This window comes from Pristiophorus japonicus, chromosome 10, assembly GCF_044704955.1.
Source record: "Pristiophorus japonicus isolate sPriJap1 chromosome 10, sPriJap1.hap1, whole genome shotgun sequence".
NCBI classification, from domain to species: Eukaryota; Metazoa; Chordata; class Chondrichthyes; family Pristiophoridae; genus Pristiophorus; species Pristiophorus japonicus.
In genome coordinates this window covers 166447852-166461249 of record NC_091986.1, presented here as the reverse complement: position 1 = coordinate 166461249, position 13398 = coordinate 166447852, and the positions used below count along the sequence as shown (strand labels likewise).

Genomic DNA, 13398 nt, shown 5'->3' with positions numbered 1-13398 from the left:
GAATTCTTCATTAAGATGGAGAGTGACACAGTTAATTCAGAGACTAGGGTCCTGAACTTAAAGAAAGGAAACTTCGACGGTATGGGATGTGAATTGGCTAGGATAGACTGGAAAATGATACTTAAAGGGTTGACAGTGGATAGGCAATGGCAGACATTTAAAGATCACATGGATGAACTACAATTGTACATCCCTGTATGGTGTAAGAATAAAAAAGGGAAGGTGGCTCAATCGTGGCTAACAAGGGAAATTAGGGAAAGTGTTAAATCCAAGGAATTGACATATAAATTGGCCAGAAAAAAGCAGCAAACCAGAGGACTGGGAGAAATTTAGAATTCAGCAGAGGAGGACTAAGGGTTTAATAAGGAGGGGGAAAATAGAGTATGAGAGTAAGCTTGTAGGGAACATAAAAACTGACAGCAACAGCTTCTATAGATATGTGAAGAGAAAAAGATTAGTGAAGACTAATGTAGGTCCCTTGCAGTCAGAATCAATGGAATTCATCATGGGGAACAAGGAAATGGCAGATCAACTGAATAAATACTTTGTTTCTGTCTTCACTAAGGAAGACACAAATAACCTCCCGAAAATACTAGGGGGCCGAGGGTCTAGAGAGAAGGGGGAACTGAGGGAAATCCTTATTGGTCAGGAAATGGTGTTAGGGAAAATGAAGGGACTGAAGGACGATAAATCCCCAGGGCCTGATAGTTTGCATCCCAGTGGCCCTAGAAATAGTGGATACATTGGTGATCATTTTCCAACATTCTATCGACTCTGGTTCAGTTCCTATGGATTGGAGGGTAGCTAATTTTAAAAAAAAAGAGAAAAAACAGGGAATTATAGACCGGTTAGCCTGACATCGGTAGTGGGGAAAATATTGGAACCAATTATTAAAGATGAAATAGCAGCACATTTGGAAAGCAGTGACAGGATCGGTCCAAGTCAGCATGGATTTATAAAAGGGAAATCATGCTTGACAAATCTTCTAAAAATTTTTGAGGATGTAACTAGTAGAGTGGATAAGGGAGAACCAATGGATGTGGTGTATTTGGACTTTCAAAAGGCTTTTGACAAGGTCCCACACAAGAGATTAGTGTGCAAAATTAAAGCACATGATATTGGGGATAATGTATTGACGTGGATAGGGAACTGGTTGGCAGACAGGAAGCAGAGAGTAGGGATAAACGGGTCCTTCTCAGAATGGCAGGCAGTGACTAGTGGGGTGCCGCAGGGCTCAGTGCTGGGATCCCAGCTATTTACAATATACATCAATTATTTAGATGAAGGAATTGAGTGTAATATCTCCAAGTTTGCAGACGACACTAAGCTGGGTGGCAGTGCGAGCTGCGAGAAGGATGCTAAGAGGTTGCAGGGGGACTTGGACAGGTTAGGTGAATGGGCAAATGCATGGCAGATGCAGTATAATGTGGATAAGTGTGAGGTTATCCACTTTGGTTGCAAAAACAGGAAGGCAGATTATCTGAATGGTGGCAGATTAGTAAAAGGGGAGGTGCAACGAGACCCGAGTGTCATGGTACATCAGTCATTGAAAGTAGGCATGCAGGTACAGCAGGCAGTAAAGGCGGCAAATGGCATGCTGGCCTTCATAGAGAGGGGATTTGAGTATAGGAGCAGGGAGGTCTTACTGCAGTTGTACAGGGCCTTGGTGAGACCACACCTCGAGTATCGAGTGCAGTTTTGGTCTCCTAATCTGAGGAAGGACATTCTTGTTAGAGGGAGTGCAGCGAAGGTTCACCAGACTGATTCCTGGGATGGCAGGACTGACATACGAGGAAAGACTGGATCAACTCGGCTTATATTCACTGGAATTTAGAAGAAACATATAAAATTCTGACAGGATTGGACAAGTTAGAGGCAGGAAGAATGTTCCCGATGTTGGGGAAGTCCAGAACAGGGGTCACAGTCTAAGGATAAGAGGTAAGCCATTTAGGACCGAGATGAGGAGAAACTTCTTCACTCAGAGAATTGTGAACCCGTGGAATTCTCTACCACAGAAAGTTGTTGAGGCCAGTTCGTTAGATATATTCAAAAGGGAGTTCGATGTGGCCCTTACGGCTAAAGGGATCAAGGGGTATGGAGAGAAAGCAGGAATGCCTGAATTTGCATGATCAACCATGATCATATTGAATGGTGGTGCAGGCTTGAAGGGCCGAATGGCCTACTCCTGCACCCACTTTCTATGTTCTATGTTAAATTGTCAATTTTAGAAACTCACTACATAGAACCTGTCAAATCAAATGTTCCAATCTGTACTGCATTAAAAAACACATTTTTTGTGTAAATTAACTGAACTACCATTTTGGTAATGATCAGTAGTTTAGGACTCTGGTTACCAAATGTCAGTGGATATCTAACTATCATACAAATGAGATGCCACCCATGATGATTATATTGAAGTTTAAAACATCTGTAGTTTTTACAATATTGTACAGTATGTGTATTTTTTCTTGTTTTGCAGTTTGCCGCTTTCACCTTTGAATGTGAAGGCCAATTGGTACCTCAACCAAGTGGCCATTCTGCATGTGTGAACCTTGTCCTTGGATTATTTGACTGCACATGACCCTGTAACAAATAAATGCCTTAATAACATGGAAATAAGTGTTCACATTTCTTTTCATTGAACTGTTGACCCGGTCCTCATGAAGTTCACATGCATGCACTTTTCAACACAAATCATTACAATAAAAAGCTGGAACAGGAATCATGACTGTTTTCCTCTCAATCCCAAAGGTGCTGATGCTAATCAAAGTACCCCAACTGCTGCCCCGACTGAGATCAGCAAACTCAATATAAAGCAAGGCATAGAGTCTAGGAGCTTAGAATCAATATGGTCCGGTATCACACTGTACTGTGCCTTTGCTCACTGGACCACTGCAGGAAGATAAAACACATTTTAGTGCAGTATAAGTTTAATAAAAATGCAATGTTTCTGGACTTACACTGTTTTCCAAAACTTCCAGGGGATGACTTGGCATAAGTTCAGACTTCACGCTGGAGAATCTTGAGAAAAAAAACATGGAACTTATGTAAGTCTCTATTCTTCCCTTGAAAAGATACTTCCTAACGCACTCTCCTGAAGGTGTTCATTTCCATTGCCCAAAGGTCAATTTATATTTCTCCTTAAACTACATCTGCCACCTAACTGTACATTGTGCTAATCCGTTTGTTCTTACAGTCTGCCATGCTCCCGAACTTGGTATTATTAAACCTCAGTATCATTCCTCTTGTGCCTATGTCCAAATTATTTATATAAATGAAAGAGTTCCCAGTACAGATCACCGGGGAACATTACTATTCACATTCTACCAATCTAAAAATATTTGTCTATATTTACATACCGAGATTCATACTAGCCATCTCATGTTCTCCTGGCTTTCAGATAGAAGAATGAAAGACAATGCTATTTAGGGGTGCAAACTACTCTGAGTTATTTAAAAATTGAACATCGACAAAAGAATACAAAAGATTTTATTTGATTATGGAATATTTATTTTTGAATGTTTATCTCCTTGGACACAATACTTCATAACTCAATACTATTGCACCTGGAATAGCCTTCAGGGGCTTATCTCCACATGACAGAAAAGGTGGCGAGCAGGGATTCTCTTTACAATAATACTGTCTGCCCCAATACACAAGTTACAACACAGAAACAATCCATTCGACCCAACCAGTCTTTTGATCGTAGCGAACTAAAGTGTGATTGACAGACAAACTAGACATTTAAACATAGTTATTGAGAATACAAAATGGATCATAGATCATGTAATAGTCAGCTCCTAACAGTTGTAGAGACTGCTGTACTGATCGTAACCATAAGGTGACACTGCAGAGTACAAGAAACTCTTCCGTTTCTGCCCAAAGCTACCCAGTGGGTAGAATTCAATACACCGTACTATATATGTCAGTGTACTGAAAAGATCACCGCTCAGTTTTCACATTAAGATAATACAGGAACATTAAAAATATTCTAATGCAAAAGCAAAATACTGCGGATGCTGGAATCTGAAATAAAAACAGAAAATGCTGGAAATCTCGGCGGGTCAGGCAGACCCTTCGTCGACCTGAAACGCTAACTCTGTTTTTCTCTCCACAAATACTGCCTGACCCGCTGAGATTTCCAGCAGTTTCTGTTTTTATATTAAAAATAGACTTTTGTGCTCAAGAGAATTTCTTCCTTATCCAGACGAAACATAGAAACATCGAAAATATGTGCAGGAGTAGGCCATTCAGCCCTTTGAGCCTGCACCACCATTCAGTAAGATCATGGCTGATCATTCCCTCAATACCCCTTTCCCGCTTTCTCTCTATACCCCTTGATCCCTTTTAGCCACAAGGGCTATATCGAACTCCTTCTTGAATATATCCAATGAACTGGCATCAACAACTCTCTGCGGTAGGGAATTCCATGGGTTAACAACTCTGAGTGAAGAAGTTTCTCCTCATCTCAGTCCTAAATGGCCTACTCCTTATCCCAAGACTGTGTGTCCCCTGGTTCGGGACTTCCCAATCATTGGGAACATTCTTCCCACATCTAACCTGTCCAGTCCCGTCAGAATCTTGCAAGCTTCTATGAGATCCCCTCTCATCCTTCTAAACTCCAGTGCATAAAGGCCCAGTTGATCCAGTCTCTCCTCATATGTCAGTCCCGCCATCCCGGATATCAGTCTGGTGAACCTTCGCTGCACTCCCTCAATAGCAAGAACGTCCTTCCTCAGATTAGGAGACCAAAACTGAACAATATTCCAGGTGAGACCTCACCAAGGCCCTGTGCAACTGCAGTAAGACCTCCATGCTCCTATACTCAAATCCCCTAGCTACGAAGGCCAACATACCATTTGCTTTCTTCACCGCCTGCTGTACCTGCATGCCAACTTTCAATGACTGATGAACCATGACATCCAGGTCTCGTTGCACCTCCCCCTTTCCTAATCTGCCGCCATTCAGATAATATTCTGCCTGTGTGTTTTTGCCGCCAAAGTGGATAACCTCACATTTATCCACATTATACTGCATCTGCCATGCATTTGCCCACTCACTTAACCTGTCCAAGTCACCCTGCAGCCTCTTAGCATCCTCCTCACAGCTCACACCACCACCCAGTTTAGTGTAATCTGCAAACTTGGAGATATTACACTCAATTCCTTCATCCAAATCATTAATATATATTGTAAAGAACTGGGGTCACAGCACTGAGCCCTGCGGCACTCCACTAGTCACTGCCTGCCATTCTGAAAAGGACCCATTTATCTCGACTCTGCGCTTCCTGTCTGTCAACCAGTTCTATATCCAGGTCAGTACATTACCCCCAATACCATGTGCTTTCATTTTGCACACCAATCTCTTGTGTGGGACCTTGTCAAAAGCCTTTTGAAAGTCCAAATACACCACATCCACTGGTTCTCCCTTGTCCACTCTACTAGTTACATCCTCAAAAATTTCCAGAAGATTTGTCAAGCATGATTTCCCTTTCATAAATCCATGCTGACTTGGACCGATCCGGTCACTGCTTTCCAAATGCGCTGCTATTTCATCTTTAATAATTGATTCCAACATTTTCCCCACTACTGATATACTGGTGTATAATTACCCGTTTTCTCTCCCTCTTTTTTAAACAGTGGTGTTACATTCGCTACCCTCCAGTCCATAGGAAGTGATCCAAAGTCGATAGACTGTTGGAAAATGATCACCAATGCATCCACTATTTCTAGGGCCACTTCCTCAAGTACTCTGGGATGCAGACTATCAGGCCCCGGGGATTTATCGGCCTTCAATCCCATCAATTTCTTGCTTTATAAGGATATCATTCCGTTCCTCCTTCTCACTAGGCCCTCGATCCCCTAATATTTCCGGAAGGTTATTTGTGTCTTCCTTCGTGAAAACAGAACCAAAGTATTTGTTTAACTGGTCCGCCATTTCTTTGTTCCCCATTATAAATTCACCTGAATCTGACTGCAAGGGACCTACGTTTGTTTTCACTAATCTTTTTCTCTTCACATATCGATAGAAGCTTTTGCAGTCAGTTTTTATGTTCCCAGCAAGCTTCCTCTCATACTCTATTTCCCTCCTCCGAATTAAACCCTTTGTCCTCCTCTGCTGTATTACAAAATTCTCCCACTCCTCAGGTTTGCTGCTTTCTCTGGCCAAATTATATGCCTCTTCCTTGGATTTAACACTATCCTTAATTTCCCTTGTTAGCCACAGTTGAGCCACCTTCCCCGTTTTATTTTTACTCCGGACAAGGATGTACAATTGTTGAAGTTCATCCATGTGATCTTTAAATGTTTGCCATTGCCTATCCACCGTCAACCCTTTAAATATCACTCGCCAGTCTATTCTAGCCAATTCATGTCTCATACCATCGAAGTTACCTTTCCCCACGTTCAGGACCCTAGTCTCTGAATTAACTGTGTCACTCTCCATCTGAATAAAGAATTCTCTTCCCCAAGGGGCCTCGCACAACAAGATTGTTAATTAGTCCTTTCATTAACATCACCCAGTCTAGGGTGGCCAGCCCTCTAGTTGGTTCCTCGACATATTGGTCGAGAAAACCATCCCTAATACACTCCTGGAAATCCTCCTCCACCGCATTGCTACCAGTTTGGTTAGCCCAGTCAATATGTAGATTCAAGTCGCCCATGATAACTGCTGTACCTTTATTGCACGCATCCCTAATTTCTTGTTTGTTGCTGTCCCCATCCTTATTACTACTATTTGGTGGTCTGTACACAACTCCCACTAGCGTTTTCTGCCCTTTGGTAAAAGAACATTGTAGCTCACATACTTGAGCTCTGTCCTTGATCAACTTTCAGTCTAGGTTCAGCTCCTTCTCTCGGGAGGAAAAATCTGTATGGTTAGTAATAACAATCCATAGGCTTCTTCAATCAAACTGTAAGGAGCTGAATCACGATCAACAATTAATAGTGTTGTATAGAGCCTTGAACAGACTTCAGCTGGAGTGCTATGTTTGAGCACTGAACCTTGCGCAGATTGACCAGAATACTAGGGCCTATGGAGTTAAATTGAGGACAATTTGCATAAACTTTGCTTGTATTGGTGTAGAAGTTGTGCAGATCAGCCAGGATTTAATTAAATGGCGGAGCAGACTCAAGGAACTGAATGGCCTACTCCTGTTCCTTATGCTCCTAAATCAGAAACACAAACTAGTTCAGAACAGCAAAACCAATTAAGCTAACAGGTCAAAAGTTTAAAACCTACATATCTAATTGATCTATTTCACAATCAGTACTTCACCACTTAACATATAACTATAAATAGACATTGACTGCATAGCCCATTTCTAGAAACCACTAATTAATTTTCCAGATAACCTTTCATTGTTTTTTTTTTGGCAGAACTGATGTTTTTGGCTTCACAACCAGGAAAGACAAGGTACTGAAATATTATGGTCCTTTAAATAACAAGGTAGTTTCACATTTAAAACAATTACTTTTTCTGTTCCATTTTGCTGTTTTATAGTATGTAATCACATTGTGTTTTTGAAAAGCTAAGACAAGATACTAAAATATTGACAAGATGTTGTCATATTAAAAGAAATCCCAACCTACTGCCTTTTCTGTCCAACTTTTGTTTTCCTATAGTATTACATTTTAAATCTGTTCTATGGAATTACAAGTGTATTTCTTTAAAACAGAAAACATGTCCTACATTCAGCCCACATGAAAATCTGAAAGGTATAAGTGACAAACATAACTGTGACATTAAGGATTAGTGTATCATATATTCCAATATGCTGTTTCTAATAGATTTTCTAGACATTAAGAACCAAACTAATGCATTATCTGCCTAGATTTCCCTAAAAAGAGGGAGTAACTAATTTCCCTTAATACCTTAGAAAAAGTAATTCAGATCTAAATTGCTCCAAATGTAGGCCTCTTTATTGGCTTATATATCAAATAAATCAAGTGCAGAGATCAAGATTGGTGATCCTGGGCAGACACATGGGAATTAGGACTACTGCTCACTTGAAGAACAAACAGCAAATTGGATTGGTTGGGCTAAATGGCCCTTCTACCCTGCTTTAATTTTGTATTAAGCAAAAATCGATTTGTCACCTAGTTACAAAAACCTTTTTTGACTCAATTAATCATTCATAGAACAAATTAGATAAACAAAGTTGCAATTAAAACACAAGGACATTGTCGCTTTCAGCATTCTGCAGTAGGTTTGACGAACAAATACAGTAGCCTATGAAACAGTCACTTGACCGCATGTGGTACAGGGCATTACTGTATTTTAAAAGAATCTTAGCTCTGAAATACTACAAAGAAAAAAATACATAATTGACATGATGACACACGGATTCTTAGATTACATTAAATGCATGCACACTCAGTTGGTAAAAGCTAGGGAAAGGCAAAAAAAATGTGGCTTTGCCTGTATCGCCCGTGCCCCAAGAACAAATAAATGTTTATGGGTGGTCACAATCTCCATCTCCAATTCAAAATTCTTGTCCTATTGTTTAAATTCCTCCATATTTTTGCCATTCCCTATCTCTCCAATCCATTCCACTCCAGTCCAGTCCAGTCCTAAAATGCCCCCTCCCCACCAGAGCTATCTATTCCTCTACTTAGTCTTTTGTAAGTGCAAATGAAAAAGCACAAGACCATCAAAGGAATGACAGACTAAACACAACAGACCTATAGTAATGGCAATACTGCCCATAAAACATTACAGCAATCAAATCCCAATTTTTATCTTGCTCTACTATACAATACCCCCTCAAAGTCCGATAGCCACTGCTGGAAAAATGCACTAGAATACATCACATCAACATAGTATTAACCCAAAGGGCAAATAATTTTCATTTCAAACACAAAGGGAGCAGAGTGGTTTGGGACTGCAGAGTAGGTGGAGGTTCCAGCAGCATTCCATGACACGGATAGCGATACTCATCAATTCCGACATTTCATAATAGTATAAACTAAAACACAATTGGTTATAAGCAGTGAAATCTTGTCATCCCACAGACCAACTCTTTGTCCCTAGATTCCCAAAGATCACAAAGCCAGAAGTTAGTGGGAAAGAGTGGAGAACAGGAACACAAACTATACAGTAATATAAACTTGTACAAAAACCTCAACAAATTAATCTAGATATTTAACAAATGGGCTACCTTCCCACTAATTCACCCGCTTCAAAAATCCTTAACTATGTATATAGCACTGCAATTCTGAGCAACTTTAGCACCATTCAGCAATAATTCTGACAAGCAATATCCATACAAGATATACAGTACTTACCCGTGACGCAATGTATCATGCACACCATAGGGTCCTGCATGAGGAGCAAGTTCGCCAACAGGAACACTGTCCTTCAGCAGGGATTGAAGTCCTCTGTTATTCTGTAACAAACAATATTACAACTGCCTGAAAAGTGGGCTTTATTTGAAAATATAACATATTTGCATAGCATTACACTGTTCCTGTTGTAAGCTACAAGTACAGACCAATCTTCCAGTGGCGAACCCCTTCACTTATAATAGACTAGATTTGTTCCTAATGTACAGATCTTGGAGCATAAATCAATGGAATGTGGTTTTCAATGTAACAAGTGCAGCCAGCAGCACTCGTACTACTTGGTGCAGTGCAAATCATGTTCCATCTATTCATGCCCCAACCCACAGAATGTCTTAAGGGACATCAAAGTCATAAGCACTAGATCAGGGGTTCTCAACCTGAGATCCATGGCCCTTTAGAGGTCAGAGAAGATTTCTCAGAGGTCCGCCAGTTGGTTTGTCCCATCAATATACAGGGGGACTACTGATGTTATACCATAAACATCAGTAGTCTCCCCTGCATAGAGACAAGTGGAACAGTCTCAGCAATACAAAGACTGTGCATGCGCAATCAATTCAGGTTCATTCCTTTGGACACCATTTGTATCATTAGACAAGTCCCTTTACATGTCACTGACATTTACAGCAATATATCTCTCATTTTTTGATCCAGCCCCATTCGCTTCCACGTTCATAAAGCACTCACGGCTTTTAATTACTAAATAATATAGTGGGAGTTCTCTTCCGGGGAGTAAAACCTGAATTGAGGGTGGGAAAATTCACGAGTTAGTTCGGCATTGCGTGGGCCGAGGTAGCACAAGCCTTCCTTTCAACCCTTTTCTTTCCCCTCGTGCAGAGTTTCCGTGTGTTGGTTGGAAACCGCTTGCGCATTTTAAAAAGAGACCTTTTTCCCCTGATTAAACTGATGTTTGAGATGAAGAGGGGCGCCATCAATGGAGAGAGTATGCGTGCCACATATCCTTAGAGGGAGAAACGGTGGGGTGGAAAGAAAGATACTTTCCAATCTCGGGCCTGTGGCAAGGTCATAATAATCAGAATCCGGAGAGACACTCTCCTTCAATTGAAATTAATAAAATAGCTGAATGCGCTATCAAGATTTTCCTCGTACTTCAGACTCCGAGCTTTATATTCATGGTCATGTGCTTCTCTGACGGACGGATAGGCCTAAACTGGACGCTGACTATTTGTGAAAGGGTTGGGGAGGAGGAAAGAGGGCACTACCTTTGTCACTAAAGGATTTATGGCGATGAAGGTGGGTGGGTAACATCGCTCAGGGCCTTGTTTATTTCTCCATTTCTGTCAAGTGCCATCTGCCTCCGCCCTTACTGGTGCTGTTAACTCAAGTCGCTGGCTTTCACCGCTGTGTTGGAGTTTGAAATAAGAGGGAAGTTCTGTTCCCGAAATGGAAGACATGGAGTTTTAGTCCAGTCCGGCCGCGTGCGCATAAATGAGCCTATAGTGAGCAATGTGCTGCTTGTTCCTGATTAATATCCTATTAAGCAAATGGTTGATGGGGTGAAGCAGATCTTGGGCAATAAATGGGCGCATAAAGTAAATTTAGGATAAAAACAGAAAATGCTGGAAATACTCAACAGGTCAGTTAACATATGGAGAGAAACAGAGTTAATGTTTCAGGTCTGACGAAAGGTCAATGACCTGAAACACTAACACTGTTTTTCTCTCCACTGACCTGCTGAATATGTCCTGCATTGTGTGTTTTGGTTGCAGATTTCCAGCATCCACCTATTTTGCTTATGTAAATTTAGGACATCATAAATTATTTACGCAAGGTGCAAGAGTTATTAATAACTAATTTTTATACAGAAAATACTTGTGTTGTGTTACAGGGGGTCCACGGAATTTTTGTAACACGGAGGGGGGCCTCGGAAGCAAAAGGTTGAGAACCTCTGCACGAGATCATGAAAGGTTTTAACTAGACTTACATTGGATTGACAATTCAAATACTTATATTCTTTAGTCTTTTACCTTCCAGGGCTTCCAAATGATTGTCATTTTGCAGTTTAAAAAAAAAAATTCAATGCTGCAGTAGCAATGGGGAATGGGACAGTGAACAGGGAAGCCCCAGGTTTGAGTCAAATTAGCTTAGGTAATTGCAATTGATGTTAGCATCTTAGGTAATAGAACAGCTATAGTTCCCACTTCTGATTCTTATTCAGCAATCTCCACAGTGAATTTATGGACACTGGGGGAGAAGAGGATTGGGCCCAGCTGGGTGAACTTTCTCACAGACTATATCACCTGGCTGAAATACTGGAAGACTGCTTCCCATGGAATCAAATTATATAAGCTACTACTTTCAGGAAAGTCAGATAGAAAAATAAATCCTGTCTGGAAGGAAAAGAATCTTACATAGTCCAATTTATGATGAATTATACTTATTAAAATGCCAGCAATATTTTGTAGAAAGCTAGCAGAGACACAATAGGCCAAATGTCATCCTTCTATGCCATCAACTTCTTTCATTCTATCATATTACATTCACGGTCAGAGATCTTAAAGTATGCATTTGGCTTCCTTTCCTATAAAATGCCACTGGAATGCTGTTATTTGAACTCACTGAAAATAGTTATTGGCATACTCATACTAAATTAAATCTTTTGGATCACAATTCTCAGAACTGTACTTGGGATAATTTCCCCCTACAAAAAAAAACAGAATCTGCTTCTAAGAGAATATGTCACTATGTCCAGCAGATATCCCATGTCATATTACATAGAAAATAGGAACAATAGGCCACCATTTGGCCCTTTGAGTTTGCACCGCCATTCAACATGATCATGACTGATCCTCTATCTCAACACCATATACCTGCTTTTTCCCCATACCCCTTGATGTCTTGTGTCTAGAAATCTATCTCCCTCTTAAATATATTCAGTGACTTGACCTCCACAGCCTTCTGTGGTAGAGAATTCCACAGGTTCACCACCCAGAGTGTAGTACAATATATATCCTCAGCTGTGGGTAGCAGTCACGTCTCTGAATCAGAGCAAGTTCAAGTCTCATTCCAGACATGAGCACAAAAAATCTTGGCTGATAATACAGCACTCCCTCAGTGCTGCTGCACTGCACTGCAGGTGGTGACAACTTTCAGATGAGACATTAAACCAAGGTCCCTTCTGCCCTCTCAGATGGGCGTAAAAAATCCCATTCGCACTATTTCAAAGAGCAGTTCTGACCAACATTTATTCCTCAACCAAGGTCATTACCTCATTGCTGTTTGTGGGATCTTGTTATGCCCATCAACGAGTTTCCTACATTACCAGGAACGATTACAGCCAATTAAATACTTTTGAAGTGTAAAGCACTTTAAAACGTCTTGAGCTCCTGAAATGCGCTATACAAATGCAAGTCCTTTTTCTTTTGGTTTGTCTCAACAAAAGTTGTGAAAGGATAACAATTTGTTGAGCTCCTATCTTGCAGCCCATGAAAACAGGACAGTACTGCTGAAGCAAACAGGTACTGAAGTAAAATAAAATGAAGCTTTGCCCGGGATACTGTAGTATCATATAACGTATATCCTCAGCTGATACATCACTTTAATGTACCAGTTCATGAAAAACGCGGCCAAGAGGCTCTGTGAACGAGTGTTTCGCTTTCGGAAGGCGCTCTCCCGGTTCCAGAAGGAATCATCAACCAAACCCGAAACCATTTCGCAGGAATCCCTCCCGGCCCCAGAACGTTGAACCTTTCTCGGGGTCACTTGTCTCCCTGTGGCTCGGTGAGCGTCGGCGGCCAGGTGACCAGAACACGGTGACAGTGGCCAGGCCCGGAGCCTGCATCCGGCCCGGTGACTAATCAAAATGAAAGCAGCACGCACCCCACATATATCAGGCGCCATCTCTTCCGCCAGCTGCAGACTATTCACACCCACCCCCCACCAGGTCAGGACAGGACAGCTCTGGTCGGCCCCTTAAACTCCGCGCCTCACCATCTCCACCTCTCGATTTTCACCCTTAGCCTCCGCTCCAACAGCTCTGCTGCTTGCTCAGCGACAACTTCCGGCCTCGTGACCGCGCCTCTAGCTACTTCCGGCGCAG

General features: G+C 41.4%; 1 protein-coding gene across 1 annotated transcript in view; it reads right to left on the bottom strand.

Annotated features, from left to right (window-relative positions):
- Positions 1-13391, bottom strand: part of pomp (proteasome maturation protein) — a 30066-nt gene extending 16675 nt beyond the window's left edge. The window contains exons 1-3 of the mRNA XM_070892296.1: positions 13290-13391; positions 9285-9385; positions 2961-3021 (exon numbers count right to left, since the gene is read on the bottom strand). Coding sequence (XP_070748397.1) covers positions 2961-3021; positions 9285-9385; positions 13290-13292 — 165 coding nt within the window. The 5' untranslated portion in view covers positions 13293-13391. The remainder of the gene's footprint in view (positions 1-2960; positions 3022-9284; positions 9386-13289) is intronic.
- Positions 13392-13398: the final 7 nt, after the last annotated feature.